The sequence below is a fragment of the Aaosphaeria arxii genome (assembly GCF_010015735.1).
Source record: "Aaosphaeria arxii CBS 175.79 unplaced genomic scaffold BU24scaffold_2, whole genome shotgun sequence".
Taxonomy (NCBI): Eukaryota; Fungi; Ascomycota; class Dothideomycetes; order Pleosporales; genus Aaosphaeria; species Aaosphaeria arxii.
The window spans coordinates 3,026,575-3,045,679 of NW_022983475.1; the positions used below are offsets into that span (position 1 = coordinate 3,026,575).

Below are 19,105 nucleotides of genomic sequence, written 5' to 3' on the forward strand. Positions count from 1 at the left end.
AAAGGCGACCATGCGAAACACTTTCCCGCATATGAAAGTTGAAGCTTTGGGTTTTTGAACGAGCGAGACACGACAAGACAAGACAAGACACCATGTCATGATGGTCTTTCCTGTGATAGTATGTGCGAGTCGTTGAGTTTCGTGTTTCTTTTACTTGCGGTGTCTCCAGGACATAGAGAAGCTGCTCACACTCTTCTTCCCATCGTCAGGTTCCTTTTTGTGTTCTAGTATTGCCACGGAAGCAGGAAGAAGGAGAGGGCTTGAATGGAAAGGCGGCATTCGAAGCACCTTCCAACATACGATTAGCGATCACGTCCTTTTCTTTTTTGTTTTCTCAGAGCGGCACGACACCATGTGACTGATCTATAGTGGCTTCAAGTTCCTATATCTTCTGCTGTGATGTCTCCAGGACATAGAGGAACTGCTCACACTCTTCTTCTCATGACCATGGTGCGTATCTCATTCTAATATTGCCACGGAAGCAGATAGAAGAAGAGCGCTCGAACGGAAAGGCAGCATTCGAAGGCCCTTTCATCATATAAATGTTGAAGGTTTGGTTTTCGAAGCAGGGCAGCATAACAAGACTGTGCACCATTGTATTCTAGTGACAGGTCTATTAGCGAGATTAAGATTTGATGGCTTTGACTTGTGGTGTCTCCAGGACATGAAAAGCAAAACTGAATCCTTCTTCCCATGGTCCGGTTCGCTTTATGTTCTAATATTGCCACGGAATCTGGAAGAAGGAGAGCGCTCGAACGGAAACATTCGAAGCACCTTCAGACATTTCAGTTGTGAAGATTTTGTTTTTTGAACGGGCGAGGCACGACAAGACACCATAATCCAATGGTCCCAAATTTTTGGTGGGATTTCGGAGCTGGTGTGATGTTTTTAAGGGCGAAGGGGCTGCTCGCTTACCATCATACCTGCAAGAGTACTTTCTTTTTGGGGTTGAGACAGGAGAAGGAGAGGGCTCGCACGGAAGCATTCGAAGCACTTCCTACATGTATTCGGATGTGTGGTTTTTCAAACGGGCGAGGCACGACACCATGAATCTAGGAGATCGTGTTCTTAGGATGCGAACAAAGGCACTCACTCGCCACCATGCATTCCGGAGTGAACATGTTTTCGAGATTGAGACGGCGGAGAGGGCTCGAACGGAGGGAACGCAGCATTTAACGGATGTGTGCGGCATTTCAACTGTGGAGTAAAGCTTTTTGTCGACCGTCTGACTTGTCCCTTTGCTCGTGGCGCGCGTGAGGGTCATTACACAAGAGCAGCCATTTTTTCTCTGGTGGCATGGCATTAGGACATAACAGCCTTTTCGGAACCAGCGAGGCAAAAACATCATGTGAGAAATTTAACATTGCTTTGTTGGTTAGGTTTGGATTTGTTGTTCTCTCCCTTGCATTGTAGTGGTGGTTTTGGGATGTGAACAAGGTCGCTCACTCCTCATCCGCCTTTCTAAATTGAAGTTGTTTTCGAGATTGAGACGGAAGAGGGAGGAGGGAGAAGTCTCGAACAGAGGGCATAGCCAGAAGTTCTCGTACACTTTGGACATTGGCGTAGTATTACTCTCTTTTTCGAACCAGCGCGGGACAGACGACATGTCGACATAGGCAATGCTGGTTGTACGATTTCGAGCATGTGGGGTTACTAAGGAAATGAATGAGTTTGTCACAGTCTTCTTCCCATGTCTACGAAGTATTCGTATTTCTAATACTGCCACCGAGTCAAGGGGAGATCTCGCTCGGAGGGAATGTTTGAAGTATTTGAGCCAATTTTGGACATTGGCGTAGACAAGACTGAATTTTGAACCAGTGCCGCACGACGACATACCAGTGCACGAAGAGGTTGTTGTAAGATGTTGAGCTTGTGATTGTTTCGGGACATAGGGGGGCTGCTTGTGGTCTTCGTCCCATACCCAGGGTATAGTATGTTTTCTGATGTTGCTATAGAAGAGGGAGAGGGCTCGAACGGGGGGCATGGTTGGGAGAACTTGGATAATTTTGGACATCGGTCTATCTGAAGCTGCATTTTTGAACCAGGACCGCACGACAACACATGAAAGCACGAAACACACATTTTGAAGATGTTGAGCCTGTGGTGTTTTTGAGATGCGAACAAGGTCGCTTACTCGCCATGGCAGAGTTACATATTAGTGTGATTCCCGTTCTCGTCATAGAAGAAGACATATCTCGATCGGACGGAACGCAGCATTCGAAGCACTTCGTACATGTAAATGGAGGATCGGCCTCTTTGAACCAGCGCGGCGCAACACTTCCGGACATTCGATTACTCTAGCTTGAACTTTTTGGTTGCTTTGCTTTGCAGCACGACACGACACGACATGTGAAGGTTAAACTCGTGAATATTTTACTTGTGGTGGCGGCTTTGAGATGTGGATGAGTCGCTCACGGCCTTCTTCCCATAAGCCACGAGGTTAGTTTCTTTGTTAGGAAGTGTTGCTGAAGAGGGAGCAGCTCGAACGGAGGGCATAGCCGGCAGTACTCTCTCAATTTTGGACATATGACTTGGATAGGTCGTCTTTTCGAAGCAGCAGCACGCGAACACTGCGGACATTCAATCACTCTAGCTTGGACTTTTGTTTTTGCTTTGCTTTGCTTTCCAGCACCAACACGACATCATGAGAACCATACTCTATGATCAACATCTTCCATAGTAGGGGTGCGTTGTGTTGTCGTAGCTAGATGTGAATGTGTCGCTCACGGTCTTCTTCCCATAGACAGAATTTTGGTAGCTTTAGAATTATTCCTGAAGAGAGATGAGGGCTCAGACAGAGGACATCGCAAACAAGCGAAAAATTCGGACATGACAACTCGCCGACCGTTTATTGTTAGGCCAGCGAGACACAACACCATATGTATGTACACAGCAAGTACATGTTTCGAATATGTCGAGCTTGTGGTACTTTTTGGACATGAACGAGTCCCCACTTTCCATTCTATCTCTTTCCGAAGCTCGTTGTGGTTTCTGAGATTGTGTCTAAAGAGGGAGAGGGCTCGGAGAGGACATGTCGTAAGCTGTACAGCTATTTCGGACTTGTATTTAACATTGCGAAACCTTTCCCTCTCTTTACAGCGCAGGATGCAACTATACGCTTTTACACAGTACATATTGCAGGATGCTTAAATTGTGATTTTTCCAGGACGCGAACGATTCTCCACATCGCAGTGTCTTTTCCGCGTCTGCGGGATTGTTGCTAAAGAAAGAGAGGGCTCGAACAGAAGGCATGTCCTAAGCCGTTTTATCATTTTAGACATGTGCGACAGCATGTGAATGTTAGCGCGGCACGATACTCCATGTATGCACACAGTCAGTACATGTTTTGAAGATGTCGAGCTCGTGATGTGTTTCATGACATGAACAATTCTTGCCATTGCGGTGGCTTAACCGCGTCTCCAAGACCATTGCAGTTTTCTGCCGAAGCTCGCAAAGCGGCATGCATATAGATTTTGGACATCAAATTTGACGAATGATGCTTTTCAAACCATCGGAGAAAGATGCCAAAGGGGAAAGGGTCGAGACATTTTTGTCGCTGAAGATCAGTTTCGATATTTTTTGCCTTGCGACGTTTTAGGGGGCGAACGAGTCGCTTGTTCTCCATGGGGAGTAGATGTAGACTATTCTCGAAAACAGGAATTACTCGCTCGGACGCGACATTCGAAGCATTCGAGTCATCAGTTGGACACTCATGGTCTGGTATTTTGTGTGCTTAAAAACCGAACCACCTGCCTGTATCGAACCACCCGCAGGAAAGGAAACATTTGCACCATCTCTGTAGTGTTGAAGGTTGATGGAGACATATTCGTTTCGTGACTGACGATGTGCCGTTTCTCAGGGACCAAGATGTATTTTTTGTGTCCTATTGGAAGAACTCATAGGGTTTGTCTTTCGTCTTTTTCGATCGGGTGTATTGTTTATCGACGCGGCACAGCACCATAGATTGTCGGACATATGGAATCTCCCCCCACCAAAAAAGGCCACTGACCACATGGCTCATCCCAAGAATTTTTTTTTCGGGCGGGAAAGATCCAGAGACCATGAAGACGTCGAATTGAGGTTTGAGGGTGTGCTCCACGATAGACACTCAATTCATTACGTTGACTGTTCTAAATGATCGGAAACATTCGATCGAGGCGCGAACATTTTTACATATCATTAGAACGTGATTGACATTATGTTTTCCAGATCCAACATTTGGTTGGTTGATTGCGAGGTTCCAGACATACATAAAGCCCTTGCTCTAAGTTTTTGGATCGACTCAATGTTGTCGTTGATTGCAGCTTTCCAATCAACACGTACACCAGCTTGATAATATTTGAGGAGTCTAGGTTGAGGAAAAGGACGGTTTCCATGTGGGCGTTTGGGCGTAATTGTTTGTTCATCACTCGGTCCAGCGGTGCTTTTGATGCTGGTAGGGTTTTTGGTCAACATGTATACGAGCTGAGTCGCAACTTGAATTTCTGGGTTAAGAAGGCAGAGCAGGAGGGACATGCAGCACTCATGATTTGTTTCTTTCATGATCTGTTCTTCAACATTTTACACGCGTGCCAGTACTTCAAAGCCCTTGTCTCTGGACTATGTCTAGGGACGCAAAGGGCCGCGGCACAATCCTGACCGATCATATGTCTGTTGTCTCCACGCATCTATCCATTGTTTGAATGCTTTGTCGGATTTTCAGAATCGATCATAAAAGACGCCTAAGTCGGTTCTACAATAGATTCGGAGACACAAGGAACCGCAGCACATCCTTGTATATTGTTGTAGATGTTTGTTTCTTGTCTCCCTACGGATTGCTGGCTGTTCCTGTGGCTTAGAGCGCAAGGATAGGAATATCAATATGTGATTTCTGGTACATGTACGGGGCGAAACAGGCGGCAGCACATTGTTGTATGTTGGTGTTGCTGTTCCTTTCTTGTCTCCGCACTTCGTTCGGGCCATTTGATGGCTTGCGAGATTTTCGAATTGAACATGACGAAGATCGGATTGTCTTTTCATATTTGTGTGGTCGTCTCCCAGACATTGAAATGCGTCGCAGCTGTTGCAAAGTACCATTGCTCTTGAAGTCATCATTTGTTTGGATAGGATCTTGAATCAGAAGAGTTCATAGGGTCGATTCAGGGTGTATTCATCTGGCAGTCCGCACATGGGTCTCACACCGAGTGAATCTGTCATGAGATATCTCGCGTTTTGGCCGAGACAGGCCATTCCGGTATAGACTCAATGAAAAATGGACCCCAGAGCGCTCTTGTGATGCATTGAACAGGCTTCATTTTCCCCATGTAACTAGTATCTTGTGGATTTGTCTTAGGTTTTGCTGAATGGATGCGAATTCGCATTCGCTTTTTTGAGCTCTTTCGATCTCAGCTCCTTTTGCCCATGCCCAGTGTGTGTTTCTTCTTATTTCAAAGCTCATTCTTCTACCGCAACATCGATCCCTCATTTGCCTGGCAATTGTCCCATGGAACTGAGATCCGCGTCTTTTCGGTGCTGTGATATCGATAGCACCTGTCAAAGGAGAATAGAGCTACTTGTCTCCTGTTGCGGTGTCCATGTCATTATGTGCTAGATCTCGCCCGCAACAACAATCTCATTGAAAGATGAGATCTCTAATTGAGTTGTACTTTGCGTAGCTTGTAATCTTTTCTCAGTCCGGTTTAAGACACAATATCCATGGTGTAACGAGACTGTTTGTACTTTTAGAGGCCACACCACTCATTGAGTAGTATTTGTTTCGTTTCATAAGCCACATTTACGAGCCTCAGACATTATTTAGACCACAGTCAGGCGATTCACCATGTCCTGGAATGGAGTTCCTCTAGTTCTTGCACAACGTCATCTGCACACATTCAAGAGCGCCGTCAATCTGTTTTCTAGAGCCAACACTCCACATAGTCTCGAATCGCATGATGATTTTCTCATAGCAATTCTGGCAGTCCCATATGATGCTGTGTACAGGTTTCGAAGACCTATCTGGCAGTTTCCGACATGGCGTCGGATGCTATCTATGATTCCATAGGACGAAATTACCATCAAGGATTTGTTTCATAGGTCTTGTCGTGTCATTATCAGTGTCAGAAGGCAGGGCTTCCGACGGTCATAAGGAGCTAGGATTGAAACCGAACATATCACCATCATTGCGGACATTTTCTCTTTTCGAAGAGAGAAAAGGTTTAGTTCCGGTATATACATATTCGGAGATCTCTTGCTTAACGACCCTACAAGGAGAGTGGCGCCCAGAAGCCGAAAAAGGGTCCTGCAGATTTTACAGGGCGTCAAAGGCATGTAGAATAGCTATCTCAAGCTGCGGAGGTGACATCGTTGAGTGGAATAGTTGGATGTAGGCATCGTGATGACTACAGCGAACATATGTTCACGTCTCTGGACTTTCTATTGAAAGATAAGTAAACATACGAGACATTTGCCTTTCCTTGGCTGATTTATCGTAAGAGGCCCCAAAGTATCGGTTTATATCGCCATGAATAATTTAGTTGTTGTAGAAACTTGGGAGCCGGAGCAGACCATGGCGGTCTATTGGACTTGGTTGGAATGAGGGGCAGTCTTTGGTCCATATTGTAGCAGATTTGTGTGAGTTATATCGCCAATAAACACAGAGGGACAGCAATAGCGTTTTTCTTGGTGTCAGGTCAAAAACTCTTGAAGATCTTCTCGGAAAATGATTTGGTATGTCCTAGCTGTTCGCAGCTACTGCGAAGGAAACGACATATGGTACCTTGGCCACGAGATAGAGACGGAGCCTCATGAAGTAGCTTGACAGTGTACTGACCATGCCCAAGACGAGACATGGCATCTGTGTGCTTTAAATGTCTGTTATAACATGGCCTTTGAACAATTCTTTCCCGGACAGAGTAAAAATGATAGACACAACCCAGAGCATGCACTCAGTCTAAAGGCATAGTTTCATAACCATGATGTTGAAATCCAAACCCTTGATCAAGGCGAACTTAGTCGTTTCCTTAAACCTTGTTGTCGCCGAGCTGCCTCCACCGCTCTCATTTAGAAACGCCATATGAGCTTGAATCAGTCGAGCCTCGGACCGGATACGTTATGTGTTGGATGCCAAACTGATTCGCGAGCATTCCTTTGAACATCATCATAAAATAGTTTCTGCCAGAAATGTTGCCGCGTCGTGAGCATGTCCAAGAGAGACCGGGCAGATGATAGATTATGACATGTACCTCGTGAAGTGGTATTTTCGTCATAGGAAGCGGACGCAGCATTTCCCAGGAGGGTATCGTATTGATCATCAAGAACTTAGATAGTGTGTAGTGTTTCTCCTCTCCTTGCAAAGAATCAGGCGTCGTCTCGCTCATATAACTCTTTCAGGTTGAATATTGATGAGCTTCGGACACATGCTACGAGAGAACCTCCAGTTTCTCCATGTTGCACATTTTCAAAATCTTTATCGTCTGCGTCATCTGCATGTTTTTCGGGACCACCAACATTCAAGACACTGTCGTTGTATTCAAATATCTCCAACATGTTTGATTTGATTGATACCTTCGAGTTCACTAACATTCGGTGCTCACCAAGGTCTCCGAGATCGCCGACATTCGTCATGTTAAAGATGTATGAGCCTAGAAAGAAGCCCCCCATCTCCACGCATGAACATCATGGATACCACGAGGCTCGAGTCTCTGCACGTTCTTTTGCCTTTCGTATTTCTTCTCTGGTTCCATGGTTCTTCCTGAAAGCCATAGGCGGCCTTTTCCGCGATTTCCAAGAACGATCTCATCGATCGTTCAAATTTCTCATTTGAAAGCAGATCCATGCAATTCCGGAAGCGATTCATTTGAAAGGACCAGGAGGCGGCCCGGCCACATCGAAAAAAATATGTTGTCTTTTTCTGATAGCTTGTTCTGCAATTTCCAAAAACCTCCTGATAACTCTCGCCGACGAGAAACAGTCATTATGCGACTTGACATCTGAGTGTAGAACATGGCGTCACCGAAGTTGAATATGTGAAACGGAGCACAGCGCGAACCAAGCGCATAGGAATCAGGCATGTTTGTTTTTGTCAGTGCATTCCTTTTCCGGGCTTCATATTGAAGATGTATGTAGGCTTCCGACCAACCAGCCCCATAGAACGAGATTCTCATCGTTCCAACACCGCATCTTCAAGTTCACATGATATAGTGGTGCCCCATTGTACATGCGATGTATATGTTTCGTCTCGCACATCCACATTCCAAACTCCTCCTCGCTCTTTGTTATCCTTCGCACGGGATTCTCATAATTGCGCCGTTAAGCCATTGTTCCCGACTTCCACCGCACATGTACCTGCGGTATATGTTGTTTTTGAAAGATCCTCTCCCTCTTTCCACATGTAGTATGTGTGACACATGTGTCAATGTGATGTGATGCCATACCACAACCTCCACATTTCTCGTCACTTTCCAGGACTCTCATGAGAGTCACCCCTTCTTCTTTCCTCCCGACTCCCACAGCACATATGGTATGCTTTATGTATCTTCTTTGAAAGGCACTCTCGCTCTCCTTCCACCATTTTGAACGTCCAGTCGAAGGTTGATGTACCTCAACGTTCCGCGGCAGAGCATCGCGAAGTATGTGGTGAATGGCGATACCGGGATCCAATCGAACGCGACATGGACAGGGAAATTTGCCATTTCCAGTGAGTAAACGCGGGTTTCGCACGGCACCACACATGATTCTGTTCAGCTTTGGAATTTCTTGACGAAGAGTCCCGTTGGACTTCTCATTCGAAGGAAACAGTTCAGTTTCTTCCATTGGGTCGAATGGACTGCGTTTTTCCTTCGAGAAAAAGGAAAGGAGGCACGGAGTCCACAAAGACATCGGACAGTCACGAATGTCCTTTTCGTCCGCGAGTCCTCCATGATAGTGAAGTACATCGACTTGGACGCGGATCTGGTCAGGAGGGCGGAAGGGGAGGCACTCCATACAAGAATCTCCTGTCGTCTGTGAAGAACCCCATGGGGTTTCGTTTTGCTTTTTGAACGGACACATATGGCTCCAATTCAATGATTTTTGGTCTCTCTCTCGTCCCTCCATATACGGACATAAAGAGAATTTTGGAAGACCAGCCCATTCATATGGTCAATGTGCTTTTTTTCGACGGCTGTCTTCGCAGTGACTGCGTCGCATCGGAACCCCGGGAAACAAGCCCACATCATAGGGGGTCTTAACGCTTTTTGTTCAGAGCAGTGGCAAATTCTCTCTCCCCATAGTGGAAGGTGTGAGTTTTCGAGAGCGAGAAGACCATACGCAGGGATCTTGGTCGCCTGAGACTTTTGGCATTTCCGAGAGCGAGAGGAACACCATCGAGTGATACTTTGGCTTTTTGTCGGAACATTGGTTTGCCTTGAGATTTTGACATTTCCAACACCGAGAGGAACATATCTTTATCTGTCGGTATTGTTTGCTGGAACATTGCTCCCTTTGAGATTTTGGTCGTTTCCAACACCGAGAGGAACATGCCTCGACAAATCATGGGTTTTTCGTTGGAAAGTTGATATTTTTTGAATGTTGAGTGTGAGGAAAGGAGAGTTGCTCGATGCTCGCCGGGGAGGGTGTTTATATACACCGTCCTCTGGTAGAGTTGAGATGAGACGGGAACGTGCATATGACCGTCTCCGCAAACGCATTCGGTGATTGACGATTGCACTGACGAACGACACACACGTGGCACGTGGGACATGTGGTAAACATTTCACTTTTCAGTTAATTGATGGCACAGTATGTGAAGTGTGATGGATGGATGGGTAATGAACGAATTAAAGTACTCCCCAGGGTACGAGTTCGAAGCTCTTTCGACTCGTTTCCCCCGTGCTAGATGAAATGTGCTATCATGCTCTGTGCAATCTACGAACGCTCAGGGGTGGGGTTCCCATGCGGAATGCTGCTCTACATGCAAGGCTTCTCTCTCTCTTTCGTACAAATGCTGATGCTAAAGACAATAATAGTCTGGAATAAGAAAACACAAAACACTTCCGTAGCCTGGTCCGAATGTTGGACGTGCTCGACAAAAGAAACTCGTATATCATCTCCTAAAGTAGTCTGTCCTTCCGTCTTGTTGTTCGGGGCTGTAGGGGGTATATGTAGCAGGGCTGTGTGAGCCCATCGGCGCTGCCCCGCCCAGTAATCTTCTGTCGTCGCGGATCTGATATGGTTGGCTTGAAGTGCTGTCCATGGTCCTCGTGCCGCGGTCCGGACTTGGGCTGTATTCCCTCAATGCACTTGGCGTCGAGTGGTACCCTGCTGGATACGTGACACCAGTTTCTTCACCACCCATAAGTGCGCGCTCTGAATCTCTCGACTGTGATCGACCGCGGTCCTGTCCGAACATCGACGCTGGTGTGTCGGGTCTTGAAATGCTCGCGGCGTCGCCACCGTGCTCGGCAAATTCTGGTCGGTTCTTGAAGTTCTCATAGTCCATATTATCCTCGGAGACAAACTCGAATGGTCCTGTGGGAGCAGCGACCTTGCCAGGTTGGTCTTTGCTCATGCGTTTCATCGCATATACATCGCTGTATCCTCCGGAGCCTCCGATGTCGCCGTCCAACCGGCCTTTGTAAATCTCGGCCAGTAGGTGTTTGCTCTTTTCGTGGACCATGGGCACAATTAGCTTTTGGTAGAGCGCCGGATTTCCAAAGCGGACAGCAACTCTGTCACGCCTGCGCGCTTCTTTGTCAATGGGTGCAGGTGCTTCTGCTCCCTTGGGGCTTTCGCCCTTGGTGTAGTACCTCATCGAGGCATCAAACGTATGCCTGCAGTAGAGTTTGAAGCCAATGAGTATGACGGCTAGAGGCACCATCGCACCAATCATGTGCCATCTGTAGGGATAATTATCTGTACGAACGTACACCGTCAGTGCGACGATGACGTTGGACAGAAATGATGCCACCAATAAACGATTGAAGAGAACACGCCAGAATTGACCGCCAGATTCGTTTTTAGTGGCGAATACATAACTAAGGTTTGGTCAGCAGATATCTCGAAGAGCAACGGCAACTACTCACAGCAAAAGGTACTTCTTCATGGAGGCGTCGATGGTGAAGTAGACCGCGGTAACTACCAATGTAAGTGGCTGCAAAGTGGCGAAACACAGAGCCACCGTGGAGTAGAACAAGAAGTAATTGTAGTATGAGGCATAATCAAACGGCGGAGGAGCGGTCCTTTGGATGAGTTCTCTTGGCGTAGGGTTGAGAAATTTACGAGAGAAAGAGCCCCACGCAAGATTGACAGCTTGCGAGAGATCAATAGCGGCACCCAGATTGCGCTGCGCGAGCCAAGTCACCCAGTAGGGCGAGAATTCGCTCAATGTCATAACAATCATCTGGAACGGCTTTGCTTCCCTGACAACAACCAAAAAGCTTTTGTTTTTATCTTTCGATTGTGCGACGACTTGAATGACGAAGCTGAAGACCGCTCCGAGCAGGGAGAAGACAAACAGATTGTTAAAGACGAAGAAGGCGTAGAGTTGGTGAATAACGTGTCTCTCTCGTGAAGTCTTCGTCAAATCTCCAGACTTGATCGACAGTCGACGGAAAATGATGGGCAGGAAGTAATAGAACAGCGAGGTGAGGGCAGGAGCAGCAATACCCTGTACCAAAGCCCAGAATTTTGGACTCTCCTGCATGGTGACGCGGAATGACGGTGCGAGAGTGGCTATGTTGTCGAGCTTAGCTAGAAAGATGGCAATCATGGCATTAGGAATGAAGTAAAGCATAGTCAAAAGGGTAATCCAAAATTGGGTCGTGATATGCCTCCAGCGTCGAGTCTTGGGATCCAAAGGTAGATTCTTCCAGATGATATTCGAAGGACGAGGCGCCAATTGCACTGTGGTTCCCAATGGGTGCTTGCCTCTTGCAGCAAAAGCAACACTGTGGGCAGACTCGAGCGTCTCATAGCTAGCAAAGCCGTAAGGCATAGCGTCACGCTTATCTACAGTCTCACGGACTGCTTTGATTTGGGCCTCAAGACCCTGAATTCTCGCAGTGAGATAATCGATGGCATCGACCTTAGTCTTGACGCCGAGATACTCAGGATCCTTCTTCGACGGTTTGCACATGGGTCGCGACGGGGGCAATCGATCAGGCCTCTTCAAATATTTCGAAAGCACACCCTCCAGTTCTATGACCGCTTCCTTGTGTTCCTCGATGAGATCGGGAAGATCCTTGACGTTTCGGCCGATGGAAGCGCGGGGTACCTCTGGAGTCGTCCGAAGGCTGTCCGTTATCTCAATGATGCCGTGATCACTTCTTTGACTTCTCTTGATATCGGTAATCATCAGGGTCCTCGAATGCAAACTGTTCTGGTATTCTGGGCTCTCCAGGTAATTTCTTCTTAATCTGTGGACGGCACGGTATGTCCACCAGAGGAAGCCGCAGACCACAAACGTAAACAAGTACGCGATAAAAATCATGACCCAGAGCTTGTTTCCGAACAAACTTTGTGGCGTCATGAGGAAGAATGGATCCAATCGCTTGAATTCGAATTTCGATTGGAGACTCTTTGAAGCCGTGACGTTGACTGGTATTATGACCGCACAGCCGAACACAGACAAAACAATGAACATGTTGCGGCACATCCTCGCGAAACGAAGAAACACGGCCGCGTCGAGCCCAATCTTGTCAACGTATTGTGATTCATTGTAGTGGAAAACAGGCGGTACCCAGGCGAAGAGGCCTTTTCCGATCGGCGGAGGCTTTCGTTTCTCGTCAGAATGGCGAAGCTTCGGCGCGTACACAGTCGAGTTAAAAGGGCGGAGGAAAAGGAAGACTAGGAAGACCGCTAACGAGATACCGAGCGCGGTGAGAATGGCGATTACAACTGAGTCTTGTGTCACCTAGTCGATTGTTAAACCGATTTCCCTATGGGTTGGTATACAGGACATACCTGAGTATTGAATGGGTTTGACATCAGATCTAGAAACTGCTTTCCCGTGTCATCGCGCGGGAGAAGCACTCCCGCCCGGCTGGAAGCCATCTCGCACAAACAGAATGTATGTATATGCCCTGATCACTCGAATACAGCTCAAGTATCTTTTTTTCCTTATCGCTGCTCGTGTGGAGATTGGATATCGACGGGTCGAACTTTGGGTCACTCGGTTCGGGGTCGTGTGCTGGACGTGAAGCGTGCGGTAGGTGGAGTACCTAGATATTTACTGATAAAGTGCTAGTAAATTAAGGTCGTACAACGAAAGTCAGGAAAACTCCACTGAACGAGGGATAGGAGTGTCGGGTACGTAAGGTCGAGCTCCTGGCGGTCTCTTGACAGGTTACTCAAACCCTGTAGTATTAAAAAATCAGTAGAGATGCGCACGAAAGCTCGAAAAGAAAAAGACGAAAAGAAAGACGCAATCAGAGTCTAAACACAAAGATGATGTTCGGACAGGTGTCTTTGTGCGAATGAGGGTGTACTGAACGACAAAGAAACTAGAGAATGGAGAGTTTCTTCAGAGGCAAAGCAAAAGGATTGTTCCATCTAGACCTGTGGACCACGACCACCCTGGTGATAGTCCGTTCGTTGGGACCGATGACGACGCCCCGTGCGGCACTGAATAAGAGCCAGGGCCCATGTGGCTCCCATTCGCCCTTGACCTCTAGTGACGCTGCCGCCCGCTTGCAAACCGCGGTAAAGTAATGTTCCCCGTGTTATGCTGCTTTTTTTGGAGTGATACTAGTCGACACTAGATACTCTCGATGCTGTCAATTCATTATTTGGCGCAACGTTCAAATCGATCCGTCCGCTGATCATCTGCCTTAAGAGGGAATCATGCCAGCCCTCGAACACTTAGCATCGGTGCAACTCACGATCTTCTCCCGGATTGGAATACGACTACAGACTTGTCCCCGCCGACAGTCAACTTGGCCAGCTCAAAACTTGCAGCCAAAACTCGCGTGGGCACTCGTAGCCACAGGCATTAGGCCGAGAGATCCGTCAGCCACCTGCTCGTTCTTTGATCAAGGCGTTTAAGTCGCCACATTCAAAACATTAGCACCATTCGAGAAGGTATATTTCTGCACGACGATTGGACAAGAGGCGCTCTCATTCTTAAAATGATGCCTTGAAACACTGTCAGCTTCATGTATCCCAAAAGTTAATTTGTTCATAAAGCGCCGGCCCTCGCACGCAGCGGCTAAGGCACTTGTGGTAAGTTCTTAATAGAAGTTCAGCTGTACCAGGTACTCCGTATACAACGGTAGCCATACTATGTAGATACGCCGTAGTCGGTTGGGAGAAAATCTTTATACATTATAATTACTTGTAATAACTGCACGAGGTTGCAACGTCTCCTAGCCGAGATAGTCCTGCGATCGACTCCTCGATAGCGTGATTATTGAGGCGCAGGCCTGCTGGACGGTGAACTATCGTATTCAGTACGGATAGCATGATACAAGGTTCTATCTGGTGACGCGCTCATGCGGCACCAAACAGAACTTTGAAAGCCGACTTAGGTAATTGTTTTCGCAGGCAGTGTCACACAGTACATTCGCCCTGGACCAAAAGCCTATCGCGGGGCATGATGGCTTCGGGGAATTTCGATGAGGAGCATCTGGCATGTCATCTTCGCTCAAAGGAAGGGACACATTTATGTTGTTGTGCCTCGCTACGTGAAGCTTCACTCGAAAACCCTAGTTACTCACTGAGGAGAGGAGGCCTCGCCGCAGCCATCTGAGTAATCGTTAGTCGAGGAGTCTAAATGAATGCATGTGAAGGTAACCGGAGAAAAACAATCAGGAAGGCTCAGGTTGTGTTGTTTTCGCACACTGTAACCATAGGAGTTGCCCAGGTTCTCTTTACGAAGTATCTGTGAAGACGGCTGGTGCTTTGATTAGAACCACACCGCGTCTTCTTCATCATTGCCACAGATGAAAGGAAACAAAAACGAACATGAAAGAAAACAACTTATTACCTTGGATGCATCTATTGTAGCGTTCTTGGTTCCCCAATAGATTTCGGTGCGCGTTCACGTGTTGAGGAATCGAAGAGGAGGATGAAGAGGAAGAGGACCTGTAGACTCTAGAGTAAGTGAGTGAGTGAGTGAGTGAGTGGGAGCCCGTGCGCGCGCCTGCTGTTTATGGCACAGACCAAAGATAACGTCACCAAAACAACAAAGATTTAAACAGCAAGGTGATAATCAAAACTTTTTTCTATCATGGCTTCTTCCGGCCATCAAACGTGCCTTACATATGTCTTTTAGTGATATCGTCTTTCTCTAGACTTTTAATCATTTTTTGGCTCCCGCAGCCTCCACGATGGAAGCAACCTTGCGGGCAAGGTCCTCAGCCTCAGCCTTGGTGGCCGCCTCCGCGTAGACACGGACAGCGTCTTCAGTACCACTGGCTCTGGCGAATGAACGGCCCTGGCGGACCTTCTGTACCTCCGCATCGATCTGTTTCTGTACACCATCCGGCTTGACGAGCTTGCGCTCTGCGTCGGTCGTCTTGAATATGTTGCGGTCTGACACAATGACCTTGGTGAGCTTGTTGGGCAAATCAGTGTACGTTCCCAACCACTCTTCGACTCCCCAGCTCTTGTGTGCGAGGACAACCTCGACTAACAGGAGGTCGGAAAGAGCATCACCAACTGCTTGGTTGATAAGCTCAACAGTGGCGCGGAGGACGTCAAGGGCCTCCTTCTGTGCTGGGGATCTTGGCTCGTGCTTGTTGATCGTGTCTAAGGTGTCGGGAGAGAAGATCACGGTTCCGTGACCATTGGCCTCGAAGTAGACACCGATGTCGAGCTTCTCGGCTGCGTGGTGGAGATACTTCACACCGGTTGGCGTGCAATCAACCTTGAGTTTGAGAGTCTGCTCTACGTAGTTTGTAGCAGCTCCGTTGGCGTACGCAGTTTGAACGACACCAATCGTGATGGCGTCAGCGAGGCCAGATTGGCGGATGAGGTCGCCGAGGAAAGATGCCACGAGGGTGGCGATGCGATCTCCATCAAGCAGGTGGAAGACATTGCTAGAATCCTTGAAGTAAAAGACGACACGGTCGGCGTCACCGTCGAGAGAGCAGCATCTGTCGTTGGGTCCAACCTTGGAGGTAGGGGGGGCTCTCTGGTTTGTCTTGACGTAGTCTGCACCGCACTATGATTACCAACATTAGTCCACCGTTCCCACAATCAACATACTAATTTACTTACATCAACGTTCAAGCTCTCAGGCTTGATCACATTGTCATTGACAACATGGATCTCAAGTCCACCCTCCTCTTTAGTAGGGAGGTACTTGATGAGTTCGGTTAGCTTCGGGCCACCAACACCATTGGCACCATCCACAGTCAAGCTGCCTTGTGGCTTCTTGCCCTTGAGAGCATTCTTGAATGCGGCGCCGAACTTCTCGTAGTAGCCCTTCTCCGTCGGAACGCCGTATGCATCCTTTGTGCCTTCTGTGTTGAGACTTCGGACGACGTAGTGGAGCTGGGGAGTGGTGAAGAAACCGAAGTCCTTGTACTCGGCACCAGCGGCCTTCAGTCCGTCGACGAGGCAGCCCAAAAGGCGGGATCCCGAAGCCCTTGTGTCCCTGGCTACTACTACTCGTGCAGGAGTGCTGAGGTCGATCTTGAACTTGGCCGCAAGCTCGTTGTAGTACTCGGCAACGTCCTCAGGGGTGGCTTTGTTTGCCATTGTTGTGCTCAGAACCTCCCACTCCTCCTATGATGCTTTGTAAATATAAAGGTTCCGAAAAGGTAAAGGTGCAAGTGGTCGCTCATACCTGGAGCATGTTGCCCTACTACAATGTTAGCAATTGTTTACTCCTTAACTTCCGGACTACGTACCATTGGCTCAACAAGTTTGACACCATTGTCCTCAGGAGGGTTGTGGGACGCAGTGATCATGACACCAATCCATTTCCCTTTAAGGGCGCGGGAACGGAGGGATGCAATAAGACCGACGCGTGCGAGGACGGAGTCGAGCACATCACTGGATGTGTGAGTATCGCGGAGGGTACCAACGGAGGGGTAACGTCATATCCGACGGCGGGGGAGGTGTCTTACGCTTTGGTGCGGAACTGGATACACAGTAGATTAGCGAACAAACTTCGGAATAGACGATGTGCATGTGCTTACTCCTGCAGTTCCATAGGTGTATACAATGCCCTCAGGCGCAGGGTGCTTGCGGGCGGCTTCAGCGATGGAGGCGGCCATGATGGATGTACAATGCGAAGGGCTCTAAATGATCGATGTGCTTCGATGATGCTTGCTAGAACAGAATACAAGATCAGAAATGCAGAGCGTGAGGAAGAAAGATGAAGGAGGAATAGCCAGCTCTTAGGACATGGAGCGTTGTTATACTCCCAGCTGCAGAAGGCAGAGCCGCAGCTTGAAACCACCCCTCTCTTGTAGGGCTGAGCTCAGCGCTTAACCGCTTTCAGGGCACTATTGACGTACCTGTGGATTGAAATAACAGGAGCTGAAGGTCCACCCGATGCTTGAACTAATGCCTTTATACGGTTGTTTTCGTTGAAGAGTAGATGAGAATTGAAGACACGAATGACGCCAATGGTGAGGAGCTAAGGTACATGTTCAACCTGTTTTTAGATGCATATATATCTCACCAACCACGTCGGCACGTTCCTGCCCCAAGCGGATACTGACCGCCTTTCCCCACGTTCGTGATTTCTGCACCTTCCCTGGTTATCCATGAAGCTGCGCGTCGCCGCGTATCGCGGGTGGTGCCACCGAACGTTTGCAGAGATAAAACAGCTACGATGTGCTGGAGAATCGAGATCAATGAAAATTCCGAAGTGATGCCTACCCTGGGTATCTGGTATATTTACAATTCAGTACGGAGTACGGTTAAGCACAAAGCCCAAGAAGTCACCTCGTATTTTGGCATCTTCTTTAGACATTTGAATGGGTACTCGTACAACATCGGAAACTGGACTCTATTGATAGAACAGTAACTTCATCAGAGGGAGGTAACCTTGAAATCTATCAATGCACTTCTCAAAACATAAACTACAAATTAATTTACAAAACAATTCGTCTACTGCAAAGACTCAGTATTGAATTTTCTATCATCCAGTAATTGAGGCCAACGATAATCCCTCCTTGCATTACTACCCTGTCATGCCCGTCTCATCCCATCACCCAAAGTCACGTGCGCCATCAAACTGCTGATATCTTGGCATTCACGAATTTCTGAACATCAGTCCAACCTACCTACCATCCAACCTCTCAACCCCAATTGCTCCTCCACCACCAACCCACCACCCAAAATGAACTTCTCATTCCTCCGACCGAGCTTCCGGTCCCTACGCCCAACAACAAACTTCGCCTCCCAAAAAGCCATCCTCCAAAACCCTACCACCACATCCCTCCTCCAACGCACAACATCACCCTTCTCCACAACCGCGAAGCTCGAGAAGCGAAACAAAGGAAAAGTCAGGACCGATGCACGAATCAGTACGTCTCCCTCACCCCCATCACCTCGCCCCCTGGAGCTCAGCTTAAACGGCGGGCGGGTGCTCAATTGGTCTTCCCGTCTTCCCGGCAACGAATGAATGAATGTATGAGTGAACAAATGCTAACCTTCGATTCCAGCTGCAATCCGCTACCACCTCTCGCACCCTTTAACCCCTCGCCCCCTCCACTTCTCCCGCACGCGATACCTCCGCCACTGGACGATCCACCGCGCGTGGCTGCTGTTCCTGCGCAAGCGGCGCTGGGCGGAGGAGCGGGAGCTGGAGCGGCAGTACGAGTCGATGCGGGCTGCGTGCGAGCACCTGCGGCTGCTGGACGACAATGGGTTGAGGGTGGCGAGTTCGGAGGGGGGAGGCCAGGGCGCGGATGCGGGGACGCTGGGGCCGAGGGGGAAGGAGGTCGGCAGGTTGTATAGGGGTGCGATGAATAAGAAGGGGGTTTGGGGGAGCGTGCCGGTGGAGTATGCGAGGATTCAGGTGGATTATCCGCCGAGGGATGGGTGGAATCATGAGTGGACGAGGTGAAGAGGAGGAAGGGGAGGTTTTGCTGGAGGGGAGAGTTTGTAGTGATATGGGTGCTGTAGAATAAGTGTAAATATCCAAATACCATTTGCCAATCTGATGTTTTGTGCAGTGCTATTTTTATGTGAC

The 19,105-nt window shown here is 48.3% G+C and overlaps 4 protein-coding genes across 4 annotated transcripts; 1 reads left to right on the forward strand and 3 right to left on the reverse strand.

Moving 5' to 3' along the window:
• Positions 1–1,375: 1,375 nt before the first annotated feature.
• On the reverse strand, positions 1,376–1,984 carry BU24DRAFT_406244 (uncharacterized protein; the record flags this gene model as incomplete). Its single annotated transcript, XM_033525752.1, has 1 exon — positions 1,376–1,984. The coding sequence occupies one exon, from the start codon at positions 1,982–1,984 to the stop codon at positions 1,376–1,378; it is 609 nt and encodes a 202-aa protein (XP_033387931.1).
• An 8,076-nt stretch (positions 1,985–10,060) lies between these two features.
• On the reverse strand, positions 10,061–13,008 carry BU24DRAFT_459250 (DUF221-domain-containing protein; the record flags this gene model as incomplete). Its single annotated transcript, XM_033531709.1, has 3 exons — positions 10,061–10,991; positions 11,040–12,868; positions 12,919–13,008. 3 exons carry the CDS (start codon positions 13,006–13,008, stop codon positions 10,061–10,063), a joined length of 2,850 nt encoding a protein of 949 aa, XP_033387932.1.
• Positions 13,009–15,253: 2,245 nt separating this feature from the next.
• Positions 15,254–17,177, reverse strand: BU24DRAFT_406246 (Phosphoacetylglucosamine mutase; the record flags this gene model as incomplete). The annotated part of the gene is made up of 6 exons (XM_033525753.1): positions 15,254–16,117; positions 16,174–16,683; positions 16,745–16,759; positions 16,809–16,953; positions 17,028–17,041; positions 17,100–17,177. 6 exons carry the CDS (start codon positions 17,175–17,177, stop codon positions 15,254–15,256), a joined length of 1,626 nt encoding a protein of 541 aa, XP_033387933.1.
• Positions 17,178–18,224: 1,047 nt separating this feature from the next.
• BU24DRAFT_419197 (uncharacterized protein) lies at positions 18,225–19,071 on the forward strand. The gene is made up of 2 exons (XM_033527158.1): positions 18,225–18,437; positions 18,576–19,071. Exons 1-2 carry the CDS (start codon positions 18,251–18,253, stop codon positions 18,977–18,979), a joined length of 591 nt encoding a protein of 196 aa, XP_033387934.1. The 5' UTR covers positions 18,225–18,250; the 3' UTR covers positions 18,980–19,071.
• The last annotated feature ends 34 nt before the right edge of the window (positions 19,072–19,105 follow it).